The sequence below is a fragment of the Micropterus dolomieu genome, linkage group LG14 (assembly GCF_021292245.1).
Source record: "Micropterus dolomieu isolate WLL.071019.BEF.003 ecotype Adirondacks linkage group LG14, ASM2129224v1, whole genome shotgun sequence".
NCBI lineage: Eukaryota > Metazoa > Chordata > Actinopteri > Centrarchiformes > Centrarchidae > Micropterus > Micropterus dolomieu.
This window is the reverse complement of record NC_060163.1, coordinates 12,644,523-12,664,487: the sequence shown is the minus strand read 5'-3', so window position 1 is coordinate 12,664,487 and position 19,965 is coordinate 12,644,523. Positions and strand designations below refer to the sequence as shown.

Sequence of the window (19,965 nt, the reverse complement as noted above, 5' to 3'; positions counted from 1 at the left end):
AACCGCATGGAGGTCCCCTCTTTGGTAGGTAGATACTGCTCAAGGATCCAAGTGCCCTCTTGGCAATTTCTTGAAGACAATGTTCTCGTTTTATTTTCACAGACTCCCATCATTGGCCTATGGTAACCCCTCCTAGTCTCTTATCATTGGTTCACGGGAACTCTGCCCACCCTCTTATTTTGTATGTGACAGCATGTGGGAAATAACTGGTGAGGGGTTGTGGACCGTTGCTTCTGGTACAACCAGATTATTATATATAGTCTGTAGTTCCAAACTCTTGTCTCCGGCTGATAAAAATAGGTTCCTGATTCGAAAACGAACTCTGTCTGATAAACCCAGACCGTTTTTAACAACCGGAGTCTGGGGTTATAGATAACTCTATTCCATAACTGGGTAATGGGGGGCAGAGTGGGGGGGCTCCTCCTGAAGTCCACAGTCATCTCCACAGTTTTGAGTGTGTTAAGCTCCAGGTTGTTCTGACTGCACCAAAGAGCCAGCTGATCAACCTCTCGTCCGTAGGCCGACTCATCACCGTTGTGTCGTCGGCAAACTTCATGACTTTGATAGATGGGTCTCCTGAGGTGCAGTCGTTGGTGTAGAGGGAGAAGAGCAGTGGGTGAGCACGAACCCCTGGGGGGCGCCAGTGCTGATAGTCCGTGTGCTAGATGTGATGTTTCTCAGTCTCACCTGCTGACTCCAGTCAGTCAGGAAGTCTGTGATCCACTGACAGGTGGAGGCACAGTGAGCTGGGTGAGTTTGGTGCTGATGATGTTCGGGATGATGGTGTTGAATGCTGAGCTGAAGTCCACGAACAGGATTCTTGCAAATGTCCCTGGAGAGTCAAGGTGTTGCAGGATGTAATGCAGTCCCAAGTAGCCCTGTATGCAAACTGCAGGGGGTCCAGCAAGGAGCCTGTTATGTCCTGCAGGTGGGCAAAAACCAGTCTTTCAAAGGACTTCATGACTACAGATGTCAGGGCGACGGGCCTGTAGTTATTTAGTCCAGAGATGGAGGGTCTTTTGGAGACCTGGATGATTGTGGAGCATTTGAAGCAGGAGGGAACTTCACGCAGCTCCAGTGATCTGTTGAAGATCTGTGTGAAGATGTAGGCCAGCTGGTCAGTGCAGATTTTCAGGCAGGATGAGGAGACACCGATAAGACTATCTAAAAAGTTATGCATGAGATCGAATGATATTTTTATAAATTGGCACTGGTCTCTTAAATATTTATTTGTAAAAAAAATGTGAAAAAATGTAATTGTTTTGTAATGAGAGTTTGAGTATCAGCATGTTGCCTGTGCTTTTTGGTTAAAATGGGCCAGCTGTTTAGGTTAAATGTAAAGAGAGAACAACACAGTAATTTTAGCTGAAATCATCTAAATTTTTGCAGGGGACTGATATCATTGTCTTTGGTGTGATAAAGTAACATGTTAAATATACTTCATGCAATAAAAAGTTGAAATATTTAATTGAAAAATGCATTTAAAAATGAACTGATTCTGTTATGGGTGTGTGTTTCTGCACATTGGTGTATTTTCAGTAAGCCTGTGTGTTGACGTGGCCCATTTATCACGCTGGTTTAGCGAGCTAAAAAAGTACCTAAAATGACTATTTTCACAAAATCTAAGTTTCTTTACAAATTTGACCTATTTTTATTTGAAAGAGCCTGGCAAAACATCTTTCATAAACATTTTGCTTTGTTGGTAAGGTTACTTATAATTGCTTTATCACCCTTATTAGTGATGAGATGCCGATGCCCACTATAGAAAATCTTAAAAATCAAAACCATTTTTAGTGTTGTAGCAACAATTCATGATCAGTATTTGTGATTTGTGAGAGTGCTATAAAGCTCCAACCTTGGCCCATTTTAGCTGACCTCACCTTACATCCTGTAGTTTGGTCCTTCTGGTGGCTTTTGGAAAACAATGTCTGCTACACTATCTACCTCATTAAGCACACAGAGAAAGAAGAGGCTGCAGGAGTGTTTATGACTGATGGGCACAGCAAGGACATGTTGTTGTCATTTGTGGGTTAGGCCTGCAGCTTTCGACAAAATCGGAAAAGGCCAGAGCTCGAACAGCCTTAAAGGATGACCAGCTGGTTGGCTTTTGCTCTCATGCCATGAGCACCTGGAGGGAGGCGTGAGACAGCAGGATGGTGCCTAGGTGGACTAAGTGTTTTTCAGGGACTCGGATGTATAGACTGCAGCAGTAACTGAGAAAGAAAGACAGCAACACCAACTCAAGCAGACCAAACCAAATTGGCAGAAAGAAAAATATATTGAATACTGGAAAGAAACGACCAAAACACAAAGTAAATTACAATGTTATCCAACCCTAAAAAAAGAATTCACACTGGCAAATTACCTGACTACAATAAAATGTCCCAAATTAAGAAAAATGTTGACAACATACAGACTGAGTGAACACAGCCTGGCCATAGAAAAGGGTCGCCACAGACAGAGTTGGCTACCACAAGAGGAGAGACTCTGCTCCCAGTGTGACAGGGGACAGGTAGAGACAGAGCTGCACTTTCTAACCTCATGCCCTAAATATAAAACACAAAGACAAAAACACTTTGCAAACATTTCCCAAATATACCCCAAATTTGAATTTATATCAGACACACAGAAACTCCCCTATTTACTGGGAGAAATGCCCAAATGTGAAATAATTGCTGCAAAATATGTCTCCTCATGCTATGAAGTGAGGACAACCAGTGGAACCTCAGACTGACAAATAATTGTACAGATTTTCAAATTATTATTATTTTGATCATTTGATATTTTAGTAATTGTTTTGTTTTCACATTTGATACTGATTTATTTGTTCTTTTTTTTCTTATTATTATTTTTTAATCAATTAATTCTTTAAAAAAATTTTTTTTTGTCTATTAATATATACACACACATTACTGTTTCATTTATTTATTTTTTATATATATTTTTATTTTTTAACAAACACACGCACGCTTACTGTTTTATTTATTTATTTTATTTTAAATATATTTTTACTTTTTAACACACACACATACACGCTTACTGTTTTATTTATTTATGTTATTTTAATTTTTAATATTTCTTTTTTTTTCTTTTTTTTTCTTTTTTAAACACAAACACACATACGCTTTGATTACTTTACGCTTTAATTACTTGTTTAATGAAATGTATGGGGCTGATTGTTCTTATGTTGTATATATGATGCTTTGGCAATGTTGTTGTCACATTCATGCCAATAAAGCTAATTTGAATTGAATTGAATTGAAAGAATCGGCCTCTGTCTCTTCCCCACTAGTTCTTGCCTACAGACAGACGAAATGTCTTTGTGTGGGCAGCCAGAAACCCGCTATCATTAAAGTGATACTAAATCCTAGAATGGCCTTTAAAGAGTTTGCACAGACTGACTTCACAAAGCACAGAATGGAGGACAACGCTGAAAAGAAGAGGAAATTCCCAGACCCTCAACCTCAGGGAATAATGTGCCGTTTCTGTCACACAGAGCAAAAGCAGGGCCCAAATAGCAGACATGCTGTTCACACAAGTTTTACAGGAGTGGCAGGAAAATACATTTACTGCCCAGCAGTCGTCACCTTATACAAAGACAGAGGTATGATAAAGGAAATGACATGGAGGGAATTTCAAGCCTCATTTTAAGCGTCTGTTTCATTTTCATGTTGCACCGTTCTGTTGCTCCATCAATTCCTTTCAAATACACATTTTTTATCAGTCATTGTTTTATGTTCTTCACATCATTTACTTCACATAACATCCATCCTAACACATGGGCTCTAATGGGAGCATATTCTGGTAAACTGCAACTCTGTGTAAGTTGTGTGCTGATTATTCTAATTGATATTCCTGTATACTGTATATATCAATTGATCTTGTTCTTTTTGTCTTGGATCTGTATTTCAGAACTGATAGTTATTACTCATGAGTAATAACTATCAGTATATAGTATACTATAAACATGCAATTATAAAATGCATTTTAAACTAATTTTTATACTTGCATATTTTTAGTCACTCTTGTTTTGCTCAGTATTCTTCTTCTTATTCCATCACTTTTCCTCGACTTCTGCCCGTCCCTATCCCTTTGCTTTGGCTCCCTCTTTAGTTCAAGCATGCAGACAAGCATCGGAAAACCGCTGCTAGAGGTCATTGAAAACTACATATTGCCCCTTTAATGAAAGCTGTAAATATCACTTCAGGTCATTTGATAAGGTTAAAAGCACAAGGAACAATTGTATTGTTATTTTTATGATTTATAAGGAAGCAATAAATAAATGTGATTATGTTACACGATATGTTTTTTTAAACTTACTGTACATTTTCCATAATTTTCCAGCATTGATTCAAAATGTTTTGAAGTTTTTTCCACAGTATTTATCAAAGTAAAACTAAGATCACTCAAAAAGAAAGCACCAAATCATTTTAAATTAAACACATTATATATTTTTTTTACATTATATTTAATTTAATACAAGATCATGAGGTAACAGTTCTGTTGCATGTGCAAGAAGTGCAAAACAGGGCTGAAGGAGAAAATATGATTATGATAAATAATTGTGTTCATTTGACTGAGTCAGTCCTTCATTACACCGACTGAAAGGGCAGCACAGGTTTCATTTGGAGCATGCAGCTTGGCAATGTTGCTACATTGCACTGATGAAGAAAATCAAGTTACAAAGTCATGTAATATAAAAATAAAAATAAATAAATGTATATATTCTGTAACAACAATTTGTAGAGAGTCTAGACATTAACAAATTCTGTCACACTCCTGGTTGTTTACATTGGATTTACAAACTGCCATTATGACATCTACCTGCATCTAAGTGCATCCCTTTCTCAGACATCTTAATGTTGCTTTGGCAACTTGAAACAAACATGAGCTGTGCCTGAATTATTCATGTAACAAAATAATGCTAAACATTTTTGTGTATAATTTTTAATATATATTTTTAATATATATATAAGGTATGCAAAAAGATTAAATGTGATTTTGGATAAATTATCCTTCACAGCTCTTCAAAACTCTGGATGCAATGTGATGGACAACCACAGAAAAGCGAGGCAGACATCATCAGATTTGCTATGTTTTTGAACTTTAACTGTATCAATATATGGAGCTACAGTGGAAAGCAAGAATGTTCTTGCTGAGACACCACAACAGCTTCAGCATTATTTTGGGCTCTAACTCCTCCCCAGGGCAAGGCTCAGTGTTATCAAACCCAGAGAGTAGCAGGTTGTAGAGCCAGAGCTGTTGCTGGCACGCTGTGTTGTGACCTGTAGTGGAGCCTGGATATTTCTATAGATATTGACCATAAAAGGTGATGTACTGTTGGAGATGCGCACTGTTGTGCTGAAGAGGTTAATCTGGAGACAAGATAATGAGCCAGTTAGCTGAATGAAGCACAGTTAAGAGTATTTCTGCTGATCGTCTTGTTTACTGCAAACAGAGACCCACCAGAAAAAACTCACCAAATCTTTGCTGACTTTGATTGAATCCTTGAACACAGTCCAAACCACAGCCTCGTGGCAACCGGGGGTGGTCAAGGAGCCATGGTAGCGGTAATAACGGGTGCGATCCACCCCAACGAGGAGGTCATCCAATGAAAGTCCAGGTGCCATTAAAACATTCTCACCTGAGGACAGAAACAGGAACTCTGAAGGGACTGTAGCTGAAACATTTTATTCAAAAACATTCTTGTAGTAAACATTATTTACAACAAGAAAAGAGTAAAACGTCTTCTTACCACGGTGAGTGATGTTAGCCAGGTAGGAGGTCAAGGTGTGCCAGCTTGCAGGTTGGCCAGTAGCTTCACCTGACATTTCCTGAAAAGTGGACACAGTCTTTAATCAGGCTCAAATGTTTTAAGCCTTTTAAGTTTTATTTTATTTTCACCTAGGTGGAGGAAGAATTGCTTCACAGGGCTTTGACAAAAAAAAGTGAAGTGACAAATTAGAATAAAAGAGATAATCCTAAATTATGCAGTCTAACTGTATGCTAAAACTTACTGAGTCAAAGAAGTGGCTGATACATAGAGTAATGATGTTGGCTGTCAGTGTTGGGAAGGTTACTTTGACAATGTAACTTATTACATTTAATTACCTTTTGATTACTTTTCTAAATTTCTAATAAATGTTTTCAACTTTTAACCATTATAAAATGACACCTTGACAAGCAATTTAACTGGCAAAGGGGTGGCGCTGTATATTCACACATGAGAACCAATAAAAAGCCCCAGAATAGCTGGAAATGGCAAAGGAATCACATGGAAAACATGCAAAGCAACAAAATTTATATTATCCAACATATGGACTGGATTTTTACATTTTCCCAGTAACTGTAACAGATTAGTTAAATTGTTTTTGTAATTAAATCACATAGGCTAACTAATTGACATGTAACTTGTTACTCCCCAACACTGTTGGCATTACAAAAACTTAAATTGCATCTTTTCTCACCTCAATGAAGAAACCAAGAGCAGCAAGTCCTGTGGAGTCTTCAACAGCTTGAGTTGTGTTTCCTTTATAGGATGACTTGATGTTTACAATGTGTAACTGGGGAGTGAAGTAAAGAAAATATATTTTAATGTGAATATACTGACAAAACTCTAATTTACAAATATGAAACAAAGACTGGGCAGTACCTCCATCGGATAGCGTTTGCCATCTACAGTGTGCTCGGAGCCCGGGGAAGAGGTGCCATTACCCCAGTGCAAGTGAAACTGCAGGCTGTCGTAGGCCTCGGGCAGATCTCCTCCTGAAATGCCAACACCGCTTCCAAAAATGACTTTGACTGGAGGAGGGTGGGGGGAAAAGGATGGAATATTAAATTAAAAGAAATGAGAAACGAAAGAAAATGAGTTTATTTCTGTGACCGGTGAAAACATAGCCTAATACAAATTTTCTAGCGTGCTCATTTTTTTATGTTTGTGGGCCTACATTCCTGGCTACACTACTCTGGGTGCTGTTACACCCAGAGAAGGAAATCTTAGGCTACTCCTTATAGGTAACGAAAATTAGTAACTGTTTTTTTAAAACTGCAGCCTATAGCCTACTTTTATACTCTATTGGGCTATTGGACCAATAGGCTATAGCCTACTTTTTCACTTTGCCTCATTTTTTCCTTCATCACAAAGAAGATTTTTTCTACATTTCAGAATGTTTAAAACAAATTATGCAAAATCAGCCATTTCAAAAAGTGGTGGGGACATGTCCCCAATGTCCCCAGAGTAAATGGCACCTAAGTCAATTTCCATACCAGTCTAATAGGCTTTATGCTTATGATCGGTTATTTCTTCGTGAGATCTTTGTTATACACCAAAAAAAAGGAATATTGACCTACATCAGAAGCATTAAAGTGCTTCATAAACTGTCACTGATGATGAAAGATGAAAATAGCAAAAGGTGTCAAGGAGTTGTCGGTATGTATAACTTCAGATTTACTCCTTCTGGTTCTAATGTTTAAAGTCAGTTTGAACATGAACAGGGTCAGAGCTAAAATTACATCCTACAGGTGTGGACGCAGCTTGCAGCCTGGTTTCCCTTGCTGTTTTTGTAACTACAAAACGTAATAAAGTGGCCACTGTGTAAGGACCTACTAGAAGTCAATCTACAATGTGCCTGCTTCCAAGGTTGCATTGTTAAAAAGGCGCAAGAAAAATATAACTTGTTGGCAAATTCTTAGAATAGCACAATGTTGAAAATAGGCACTTCTTATATAACCAAATACAAGAAACGCTTTTAGCACCAAGTTTCCGTTCACACCCACTCACCTGTCTCGCCAGTATTTTCGATCTTTTTCAGAGCAGAGGTGCTGCTGTAGTTATGAAAGGTGAATGCAGTCAGGTTGGAGTTGGGTGCGGCAGATGCTGAGACGATGTTAATCGGTGACTGTCGGGTGCCATTGCAATGTTTAGCAGCAATGAATGGCCAGGTAGTGGCATCTAAATAGGAACAAGACGTTTAGCCGGAGAGGAGCAGGGCTTTGAAATGTTAAGATGATATTGTTGCCATTTAAAATTTCAAGGGGGGTTAGGTACTCACTGCAGCTTGGCTCATCATAACACCAGGCTGGAGGAGGAAAAAGAGCATTTAGTCTCTCACATATTCGTGACAAACAGTCTCACAGAGACGCACTGTTAATCCAATGAGTAATTATGAACCCAAGATGAAAAACATTTTCTTTTACAAGAGGCCTACTTACCGACTGAGGCTGATTCACAGTGGACGGTGGGTGCGAGGATGCACACAGCAAACGCAGCTACAAGCCAGATCATCTAAAATAGCAGACAAAAATCACTAACCAGTTTTTTTATCCACATTAAATCCCGGGAGAAATGCACCTATAGCCAAGCAACATCTGAATAACACCATCCATCCCATATATCGTCAACCGCTTATCCTGCGTACAGGGTCGCGGGGATCTGAATAACACAATAAACTATATTTATTTATTAGGCTACAACATTTATAGGCTATTTATATAATTTGAAGTTACGTACATATTTTAAATATAGCCTATATAAATTTAAAATAATTGAAATAGGCCTAATCCTAAACTAGGCATACAGAAATCAGATATCTGAAAATGCCACAGCTAATTTTAAAAGACAATAGAGCCCATCAATAGCGCAAAAAACGAAACAAAATATCGAGGAAAAAGTATTTTAATTTAAGCAGTGTGTCTTACCTTTGCACATCTGTACCTCCTCTCTGTAAGTTAGCAGATCTAGAGCTTCATCCTGCATTTTTATATTCGTTCAGCCCAGCTGGTCTGACGCCACCTCTATCTGGCATCTAAGCTGGCCATGACCTCCCTGCAAGACTTTTCCAGGTGAGCAAAGGAGGTTTTTTCAAAAGAGTTATTCAACCGAAACGGTTATGTCTCCATTCATAACTAATAACAGGAAGTATAAATCTACCAATGTTGCTGTTGCATTATACTGTCGTTATTTTTAGCTGCTAGTCACCTATTATATTAGCCTATTAGAGGGTATGTATGGCCAACTGTGCAATAATCTGGGACGCACTTACAGAGAATATACACTGTAGTTATTTAACATTGAATGTGCAGAAAGTTTTGAACATGAGCAGAAAATTTGCTGAAACAAAGGGGTTATTGAAGAACAGAGGTTTATTAAAAATAGTTAAACATTATAGAGGTGAAAAGGTGCAACCTGCACATTTAAAGTGTTTGCTTCATTCAGTCATGCCTACATGTGAGTTGACTCAGCAGGGATGATATTTAATTATGTTTTATGTTTCATATATTCTTTTCTTTGTTATACACCACTGTGTGTGATTCAAATCTTTATCTGACTTGTTTATGTTTGACATTGACTGATATAAATGTTGTTACCTGTATTGAAAAGTGCTATAAAAAATTAAGCTATTATAATTCTAATTATTATTATTGATGAATCTCCTGTAAAAGTTGGTGAAGCCCAGGAAGCCTGCAGCAGAGAAAGAGAGAGAGAGATAAGAAGTGAGAGAGATTCCTAACTAGGAGAAGGCAGAGGGCATGACAGTCTAATGATGATCAAAAGAAAAAGTGAACAGCAAAGTGGGATTTACATGTCTTTATTCAAAATATAGCTAACAGTAATTAATAAGTTAATACGCTATTGTTGGCTGTAACATAACCACCAAAAAAATCTGACAGCATTTCTTCCTCATCAAAACAATGTAGGCTGTTATTACACACCAAGAGGGAATGACGTCATATAAGGCAGATGAGTTTTTAATTTCTAGCTTGTTTCCTCAACAAGAACCTTTCCATAAACCCAGCAACCAGTTCAGAAGCATAAGAGCTTAATTTGCATTTGAAATGAGGAATGGCTCCTATGGGTTACTTCACAGAGACTAAATCCATGTTTTATACAGTCTATGGTTTTGGCTTAGAGTCCCTCTGTAAGACAGGGCTACAAAACAGCCAGTAATGCAGGGTATGCCTTAGTTGATAGTGTGCATTACTAAAGTAGTGCAAAATCCCTGATGAATTTACAGTTAACCATATGGTGAACCATGGTCTGGATTGCTAATCCAGCCCTAATGGTATGGCAGCTCACTGGTTAAGGTTGTGGTCTCAGTCCTCATATGACTGGGCCCATACTGACCCTACACCACCTGAGTTTTATGTGAGGAGTTTATGTGGTATCTGTTTAAAACTGTAGACTATGCATTTTACCATATAGAACAAATAGAATGAGTAAAATCTGAGAATGAGACGTGACATTGGTTTGGCCACAAGCATGTAATATTCACTTACCAACTTTAACTAATTAAAACATCAATTTAATTCAACATCAACTGTTGAGGTCACTTTCCTGAGAGGGAATTATTATCTGAGCGTGCACTATGATCTGTTGCATGTCTCACAATTTCCCCACATAACATCATATGTCATTATTTAAACTCTTAAGATGCTTAAATAGATCTTGAGGAGGTACAAATAATGACTCAGCAGAAAAGGCTGAAGGAATGTGACATAGCATTGCAAAAATGCCTTGGAAGGAGACTGGGGTGAATGGCTGGGTGTATAAAGCATGTGACATAGTTATATCAAAGATTACATGACTGTACATACAGTCAGAAAGATAGAGAGACTGATTGATACAGAGGCAGGAGGAAACAGATCTGAGCCAGATAAGGGATCTTTGATGTCATTCGGATGGCATACTTGAGTTTTTACTCTTTTTTTTTCAAACCAGTTTAACTGTCTGCATGATCAGATGTCATGTTCACCATCGAAGGCAATGTACCAGCCTCATCCACAGCCGTCTTTGTTAAGTGTGACAAAACGTGCTTTTAAGAAGCCCTCTCACCTGACAGTTATTCCGTAAAGAGCAAAGAAAAGTCAGGTTTTATGAATCTAAACAATAAACACAATGAATTCCTAAAATATTTAGAGGTGTTCTGAATACAAAAGACACATTTCCTTTTCTTCAGATTCAAAAAGTATTAAAAAGTATTGTAAGTATAATTTCTAAGAAATAACCAGCAGTCAGGCTGGTACTTCTAAACACAGATGACCTTCAATTCAAAGCACACCTATGCCTTCGATAATTTAAGTACAAATAAAGATGAAAGAGTCATGATGCAGCATCAGGGCTGGAAAATACAACATTACCAGTATATCTTTAATTATATTAAATAGGGGCAACAGACAAATAAGGGCCGTGAAGGATTAGAAGAGACAACATGGATTCTTTTTCATGGTGGATAACATGAAGGTCTTTAGAGTCAGTCCTCTGTAATTAATTGCACAGTAAATATAAAATATTGTCGCCTTCCCTGTGAAGTTTTATTGTGGTGCCATAATGCCTGCAATAATTGTCTCAGGCAATCTGCAATTGCCTATAATAACTTAATCATGAAAAGTATAGAGTTGGCATCTCAACCACTGTAGTTTGTTGGAAACAGCTATTGTGGACATTGAGGATAGTGTCTGAGACTGATCCATACCTCCTGTTTAGGACAGACAAAAAACCCACAGTGAGCTAAAAGAGTAAAAGTTCACAATGCCAGTGAGCAGGGACGAGGTTGGCTTATCGTCAAAGTTGCCCTACCTGATTTCCACGTGCTTATTTTCTGACTTGTGTTTATTTAAATATGTTTGCTCCTGGCACAACCTTCTGAGAAGCTATGGTAGTTGTTAATCAAAGTCTCTTCATTCAGGTGTGGTTGTGTCGGATCATTTCCACTTGGTCAGTGGCATTCCTTAGTGCATGCTATCTATCTGTCTACCTATCTGTCGCTCTGCCTGTCTGCCTGTCTGCATGCTCTTCATCTTCATCGAATACATTAAATAATGTCCAACAAATTTAGGCCCTAAAACTACCATTATGCCAATGAAGTGTGGCCATAAACATAGCCTATGTCAGTTGTGTCATTGTAGTGAACTGATTTAGACCTTGTGAGTGTAAGCACGGATGACAGCAGTTCTTTACATCAACGATAAACTGATAAATATTACACGAAAAGAATTGTACACCCAAATCTAGTAGATATGAAGCCTCTAGGTGTATGCCAGAAACCGTCATCAATAAGTGATCCAAGTCAAGACAGCATTTCACATTTCAAATAATATCAACACAAGTTAGTTTTTAGTGGTTAAAACAATACAGTCCTCACAAAAGCACAAGAACACTCACCCCAATAATAAATAATTTCCTTTTAGCATGTCTTAAATCACGTGAAAGATAGTTGACGTTTTGATCTAGAATCTAGAGTGGTGACGTTTGTGTTTAGTAATTGGACTTTACATGTCTGAGTAGTCAAACAACATTATTAAAACTGTTAAGATCACTCACCAGCAGCAGCGTAACATAATTGTGATTGGCCTTGCTGCAAATATTTTTCTTTGTGCCCCTCGGCCCAAACAGCACCTTTGTGTACACACAGATGCACAGATCATAGGTACAGACACACAATTCCCCACGCAATTGCAAACCTGCAGATTTTGATCAGCACCACGGACAGCAGCCGAAGTGCCAAACGCAACTCTTACAGCTTGCCCTCGACTCAAACCCTAGTAATCAGCTGGGCCCCAGTGCACTGCACCAATTGCACCGTTGGTACTTATGCCACTGCTCACCAATCCAAAATACTAACATGATGTGCAGTGGATAGAGGGACTAACAACACCCTGGAGTTTAAAAAACCAAATTAGGATTTTTGAAAATAAAATTTTCCTCGTCAGCCTATAGTCACCAATGTCTCACAGTTATTTTTCAGTTGCTTTAGTACATTTCTCAGATCAGAATTGAAATTCTCAAAACTGCTTCTTCAGCCTCCACATCTCATCACTTGTGCACATCATATAAGCAATTTCTCATTGTTTTGAACATATTGCAAATGCTTTCACACATTGATGCAAATGATTATGTACAATTGTCTGCTGTTTCTTACATTATCAATTTGTTATGTCATGCTGATCACAATATATACATAATATACATTACCACATATACCACATACAATGAACAGTAACAATACACAGTGAGCAGTGAATAGTGCAATATATATATTAGACGCCAATAGATGTATATACTTGTATATAAGTGCGTGTGTGTGTATATATGGAGAGAGAGAGAGATCGTCTATATCTGTCAATCATATTTTCTGTACATGTCTATTAGGCTTTTTTTGCAAATATGTCCTTACTGTAATGGATGAATATATCCCTTGTGATGTGGATAATAATCTGTGACCTGACAGACAGGAGCATCAGCAGTTTCACAAGCTTACATTTCTAATTTTGTAATTTCTTCCGTTGTGCTATGCAGTAATGTAAAACAGGCCTTTCTTTTTCTTTTCTGCATCACAATGACATACTCTGTCAACAAATGTCAGTGCGAACAGTAAAAACATAACATGTGAATCCTGTCCAATCTCTTGCAATGCATAACTTTATACTATTGAAATTGATATGCCAAATTGAAAAAGTGCAGCCTTGTGCATTTTCCAAATGTTACATCAGTAACATAGTTTACATCAGAAAACACTTAACACGGTTATATTGATAACATGACTAAACATTTAGACCATCTTGTTCATAAACAATCACACAAGGACTTTCTGATGACACTGGCATGTTCACTGACATAAAGATTTGCTTTTGAGAGATAGACTAAGGATTTTGAGCAAGTTACGGGCTTTTGCAGGAAATCCACTGTGTTGTGCTGTTTGTTCAATAGTAAGTGCTTTTCCTGAAACCTGTTTTGCAGATATTAGGGATGATTTGAGAAATGTACCAAAGCAAGTGAGAAAAACTGTAATTATGAGATTATACAGTTGCATACTAACATTGTAGTACATACAATATTTTGGGACCAGGGGCACTGGTCGCTTGTGTAGATTGTCCTGCTATGAAGAGACTGTGCAGGTCGAAACACGTTGTGATATTCTGCCTGAATCTGGAACATCATCATCTGGTGGGGATAAAGAAAATGTTAGCTTTCATTTAGGACAGACTGACGTTATATCAATTCTTTTAACTTGATGTATATCTATTAAACTTTATGTACCTGCACTAGTTAACCCGGTCCATCAGTATAACCTGTGCACACAATGTGTTTTGACAGGATTAACCAAGAAAACACCCATGATAACTACTTCATTTGACTAAAGTTGCATTCACGTCAAAAACAGCACCGTAGCTTTACTGTCCTGTTTTATCTAGTTTTTATTTTCTATTTAACTCATTTTAAAATTGTATTTCAGTGTCTTTTTTATGTTTCCCTATGTTGCTTTCATGTTTTATGTAAAGCACTATAAATTACCTTGTTGTTGAAATGTGGTATACAAATAAACTTTCCTTCATTTTAATTTTTCCAATATTTTCTACTGGTTGAATAATTAACTTTTTTAGGGAATTATTTAGCCTTTTTAAACATTTATATCCCCCGACCTTTTTTCCAAGATGTATGTCTTCGATGAGAACCAGTGGGATGTGGGTGTGTCTCACACAAAAACATCTAAAAAAATTCCACTTACAGTCTTGGCTGAGGTGGAAAACTAGGTGCAAAAGCTAAATGCCACAAAGTACAATCAAAACTTAGCAAAGAAATCATGATGTGCAAGAAGCATGTGACTAAGTTTTCCACACTATCTTCCATCATTTTGTGGTTTACCTGGTGCTCTTTTAATTACATAATCTTGTTGCGCCCTTCTGCAGTAGTATGATGGCACCTGACTACATATTTAGTGCCACCAGATGTTTATCTAGATGCTTAACTTCTTACATTTGCACAACGCAGGATTTTCTGTAAATTCAATTGGACAAAAAGAAAAATATACAACACAATTGCTGTGCAATCATGTGTGCATACCAGAGATGCCAAACAAACTGTAGCGTCAGAGAGCTCTGACAACACGCTCCGTATCTGCCTCTAAGAGCTCATTGTTGTAAGTTTTGATTGTCATGTTATATAATGGAACATGCAGGTTTCTTGTAATAAAATCACAGGATAATGGATAACATCTGTTGGATTATTATGCAATGTCAAAGTTAGACTGGAGAAAACAGAATGCATCATTCCCTCAGTTTAAATGCACTGTGAAAACAATTTATTATGTATTTTCAGTTCTATAGTTTATACAGATATTCTCATGGTGTGCATTTGGAGGTTTTACACAGGATACAAAGGTTTGTATCTGACATAAATGAGAAAGAATTTCACAAAATGACCAAGAATTTTTACTGTGTATTGGAGTCCACATTATCATACTGTAAATCAGACAAGCAAAAGAATGGCAGGTGTATAGCCTCTGTAGAGTTTGTAACATTCTTGTCTCAGATGAAATGTTACAATGAATTGAGGTGACATGTTGAGGGAAGAAGCCCCACCTTCACCAGCTGGACCATATTTTCCTATGTTTTTGTGACTATCACAAAAACTTGGGACAATAGACAATATACTTTGAAACTGGTCCAGTACTGGCCGAGCGTGTTGTAGTCAGTAGCAGCAAAAGAGGGCTGCAACATAATCCATGCTTTCGGACAATGGCAGTTTTTATGTCAAGAGCGACATAGTGACTGTTTCTGGTTAAATAAAAGGATCTTACTCTTTAAAAAAAGGTCTTTCTTTGTTTGGACCAGTTCCACAACATTGTCAGACACTTATAATAACAACCTGAGCCATATCAGTGGCAAAAACAAGCACTTCAGTGGACCTACATTGAAGGGGCGCAATTGTCCGCAAGGATTAGGCCTACATTTCATCCCTCTTTCGCTCAATACTGGACCAGCTTCAAAAAATGTTTATCCCAATTAGTCAAATGGGACAAAAATCATGAGAAAACAGGATCCAGATTGAAAAATACCAAATATAATTAAGTATATTTTGCTATTGTATATTATGCTTCTTAAGTAAAATTGCAGAGCTTTTAATTGTATACTTGTAGAGTGTTTCTATGTTATTGCTACTTAATTATGTTACTACTTCTTCCACTGCTGGCTATCACTGTAATATACAAAAACATCAATAACCGCATAAGATAGAAGTAATTAATCTTTATTTGTAAAGCACCTTTCAAAATTACATTTTCAAAGTTACAAGGTGCCTGAAAATGCGGAATGTTTTCTGAAGATGATGAAGTTGTTAAATTTTCCTTGCGTTAAACCATGGAAATCTACATGCTTCAATTAAAATCAGGAAATAAATGTATAATAAAACAGTGCTGCAATAACTTACTATTATGAAGGATATAAAATCAATCAATCAATCAATCAACATTTATTTATATAGCACTTTACAGCAACCAGCAGGTGTCCAAAGTGCTTTACATCAACCAAGATCATCAAAAAGGTGTTGTTGCAACTCCATGGCAATTTTTATGCCCTTACTTTTGGAGCATTTAAATTAGTTGCTGTACTAAAATACAACTTTCTGACTGTTTTAAGTGTTTCACAGAGAGGCCAATGCTTTAAGACTATTTCAAAGAGTCGTGCGCCTGCTGAGCCCTCATATGCAGGCAAGAAAAGGCCACACGCATGTGAGACACGTGCCTCTTCCTATCAATAGCGCTCATGGCTGTCTGGAAGATAAGATGGAGAGAAAGATTACGTGTCATTCTGCAACATAGATATGATTCAAAACTATCTGTTTTTTTTTTTCAGAGTCACATGAAACATGCCTAACATTTTCTTTTGTTACAGTCAACAGACAGTAAAACAAACCTGATTATCAAACACGATCATCGAACCAGACACCAGGATGAACCAGTTTGTTTATGTTAACTGGTGAATGATGCTTGCCTGCATGCATCGGTGGCTGCAGGTGTAACAATTTCTAATTCAACTTCAGCCGTAAAGTATCACTAAGAAATTGATAAATGAATGTTCTTATCCAGACGTAAATGCAAATAAGGAGCTTCCCGTCCAGTATTTCCTCCCACAACTCACATTGTTGAACTTGGTGAAACTTGTGGTGATGGGAGGGAGAGAATTTAGCTGTCAGTGTGATCACCTGACTACCTCCACACCCAGTGTTGACAGATTGATCATGAGGTCAATACAATGACTGTCAATCAGTGGAGGAACTGCAACTAAATGGGCTTTTGTCAGATGCCAAAATGGCTGCATGAACAGTATGAATGATAAAGCTTTAGATTACGGCATCAGCATAATTGTGTACCACTAAGGGTCTATGTCTGGATACTTACAGTACATGTACAAGGGAGTAACAATCTGTAATCCTAAAAATACTTTGTGCTGTAGGTATTTTTTAATGGTTATTACAGAATATATTCAATATACAGCGTAGTATGACCATTACTGAACGACAAAGCTGGATGTTAGGGGTAAGATGGGGTGGTGTATTTTGAAGCATTTTATAAATAGGCTGTGTAATCTTTTTCAAACTGCATACTTCCTTATTATATCTTAGGGAGAAAAAGAAACTTGTTATCTGTTATAGGTTCTTGAATTGGATTTTATAACAATTTCATGTCTTTTTCCTATCTAAAGTTACCAACTTTTGAGAAAGAACAGCTCCACACCAGCGTCAGTGAATGACGAAGCGTTACTGTATGCTACAGTAGAGAACATGTAAAAACATGTAGAGAAGAGTTAAAGCTGAACAAATCATCCTGCCCTATCATCCAGGTCTGGAGACCCCAAGACTCAAGAAAAAAAACCCAGTAAGTTAGAATGAGGTGTCACATTACAAACGTGTCCGTTTCCAAACAAATCCGTGAAGAGGAGGTGACAAAGTGTCCCACTGCAATTCAAGTCAGTGATATAGAGTAGGAGGGGGGCCCACTGTGTATACACCACTAAATCGGCATGGGGGAGACACATGTAACTTAACTACAGGTTGACTACTCTTCTTTCAAGACATTGCAATCAAAATACAGGTGTTGCCAATGATCTGGAAACATCTAAATCAATCCTGCTCCATGATGCAGCACTCAGCTTTCCTTAAACAATGCTGGCTTATCATGAGGGTGAAAAACATAGTTGACCCAAATTTAACCTTAACCCCTATAAGTTAAATTCAAAGCCAGATTTTGACATATCAGTGACATTTTACTTTGAACCTCTTTAACCTCCACTATTAAGTATGTAAAAGAAGTACATGAAGATTTAATAAATGGTTTATAAAACACTAATGCTGTTGTAAGCAAATATGAGATATTAAGACTTTTACGTGTTTAATTAATGTACAGTATTTGTCAACAATTTTAACTTCTCCTGTAAGATATGTTTTTACTGCAACTGTGTTTTATTGTGTAACCCATATATTTACTTTAATGAAGATGGTTTGCGTTTTTTAATTAAAGTAGTCTAACTACAATCCAGCTGTGTCATTAAAAAACTAGCCTCCTGCAAAAAAATGGTCTTTACACCTTGGATTAAGCCAGACGTCAAGGTCACAAAAGCAGTTGTAGGACTGTTGACTACAAACTGCAGTAATGTACTGGGTGCTGAGTCAGCACCGTTTTTGTTATTGTACATAATTAAATTAGCTGCTCAAAATCAGAAATCATTTGTGTAAAAATGACAAAAAAAATAATATTTTGTGACTATTGTTGCTGCAAACAGCTGATTTAAGATAGAATATTTTAATAGGTGTACAGGGGCCCATTTTCAGAAACCATCAGCCCTGTGTTCCAGTGGCACTCTGAGTTAGCTAATCCAAGTTCTCATATAATGCTGTACTACTCCCTTCACAGAACTGCACAAATTGGCCCTAACCAAAAAGAGGAGTGGGAGGCCCCGTTGCACAACTGAGCAAGTGGACAAATACATTAGAGGGTCTAGTTTCATTTGCAGAAGATTACATCGAAAAACATCGAAATCCTGCTTATTAGGTTAGCTTTGTTACCCAGACATGATCTTGAACATGACCACTTTTATGATCAATCGTGGATTCATCCTCAGCTCATAAAATCTATAGGCTGTAAGATACCGTCCTTCTTCGCAACACTGTGACCCTGTGGATGGTAAGGCAGCTGTCAGGTTGGCAACAGTTGTACTGAAACATTTAGCATGAGCCATTACTACGGTAATCACTGTTAAAATCAAACAAATCTGTAGGAAGTTGTAACTGATCAATGAACAATCATCTGTGATATTGTGATTAGTCGCACGTTATTATGTTGATGAGATGATGTGAAACAATAGGGGAGAGCGGGGTTGTCACACTCTTCTTAACTCCAACACTAGAGGCTGTATCTCACAAATTAAATAGCCACTTTGTGTAAGTTTGTGTTCTATGGCCAATTTCCTGTTCACATGTGGCCAAGGTCACTCTAATCTGAGCACATTTTTCTTTTTTTCTGCTAAAAAAGTAAATAATTTGCACTTTTCATTTTATGCTATACAACTTTGATAGGTGTGATTGTTCAAAATTAAAATTTTTCACAAAGCAGAGGAGATATGTCTTTTGATACTTTAGCTGTAACGCTACGTTGAGCTAACCTTGAGATTTAGCCAACATTAGCACATATGTCAGTTTGGGGCAAGTTGTCTACAGGACTTTTGCCCCAGGAAAAACAGACACAAAGAACATGCTCAAAACATTGGGATATTGTGAAAATATCTCTGAAAATAGGATTAAATTATACTATAAATGTATTGTTATAGCTACATTGCAGTTTCCAGCAGCAGGCACATTCCTGGACTTCACAAGACCGACACTGTATGAAGTAGTGTGTGTCTGCGTGTGGGGAGACACTGTCTCATGCAATAGGCATGTAGTGTGTTAGCAGACACACACACACACTACTTCAAACAGTCATTAATATAATGTGGTGTTGTGAATTTCATAGTAGCAAAAAGGATAGAAGACAGTGTAACAAGCCTGTTTGTAATTGCAATGAGGAAATGTGTTTTTAAAGGAAGGAAGGATGGTTAGAAATTATCAAAAAAGACGGAGCATGGCAGCACACCACCTGACACAATGATAGAGGCAACTAGGTAGGTGAAGTTGCAGAACAAATTAATGAGGAC

General features: G+C 37.5%; 1 protein-coding gene across 1 annotated transcript in view; it reads right to left on the bottom strand.

Moving 5' to 3' along the window:
* Positions 1 to 8,755, bottom strand: part of ca15b (carbonic anhydrase XVb) — a 17,722-nt gene extending 8,967 nt beyond the window's left edge. Inside the window, exons 1-9 of the mRNA XM_046069735.1 lie at positions 8,714 to 8,755; positions 8,212 to 8,284; positions 8,052 to 8,078; positions 7,781 to 7,951; positions 6,653 to 6,801; positions 6,468 to 6,563; positions 5,756 to 5,834; positions 5,481 to 5,644; positions 5,198 to 5,375 (exon numbers count right to left, since the gene is read on the bottom strand). Of these exons, the coding sequence (XP_045925691.1) occupies positions 5,198 to 5,375; positions 5,481 to 5,644; positions 5,756 to 5,834; positions 6,468 to 6,563; positions 6,653 to 6,801; positions 7,781 to 7,951; positions 8,052 to 8,078; positions 8,212 to 8,284; positions 8,714 to 8,755 (979 nt within the window). The remainder of the gene's footprint in view (positions 1 to 5,197; positions 5,376 to 5,480; positions 5,645 to 5,755; positions 5,835 to 6,467; positions 6,564 to 6,652; positions 6,802 to 7,780; positions 7,952 to 8,051; positions 8,079 to 8,211; positions 8,285 to 8,713) is intronic.
* Positions 8,756 to 19,965: the final 11,210 nt, after the last annotated feature.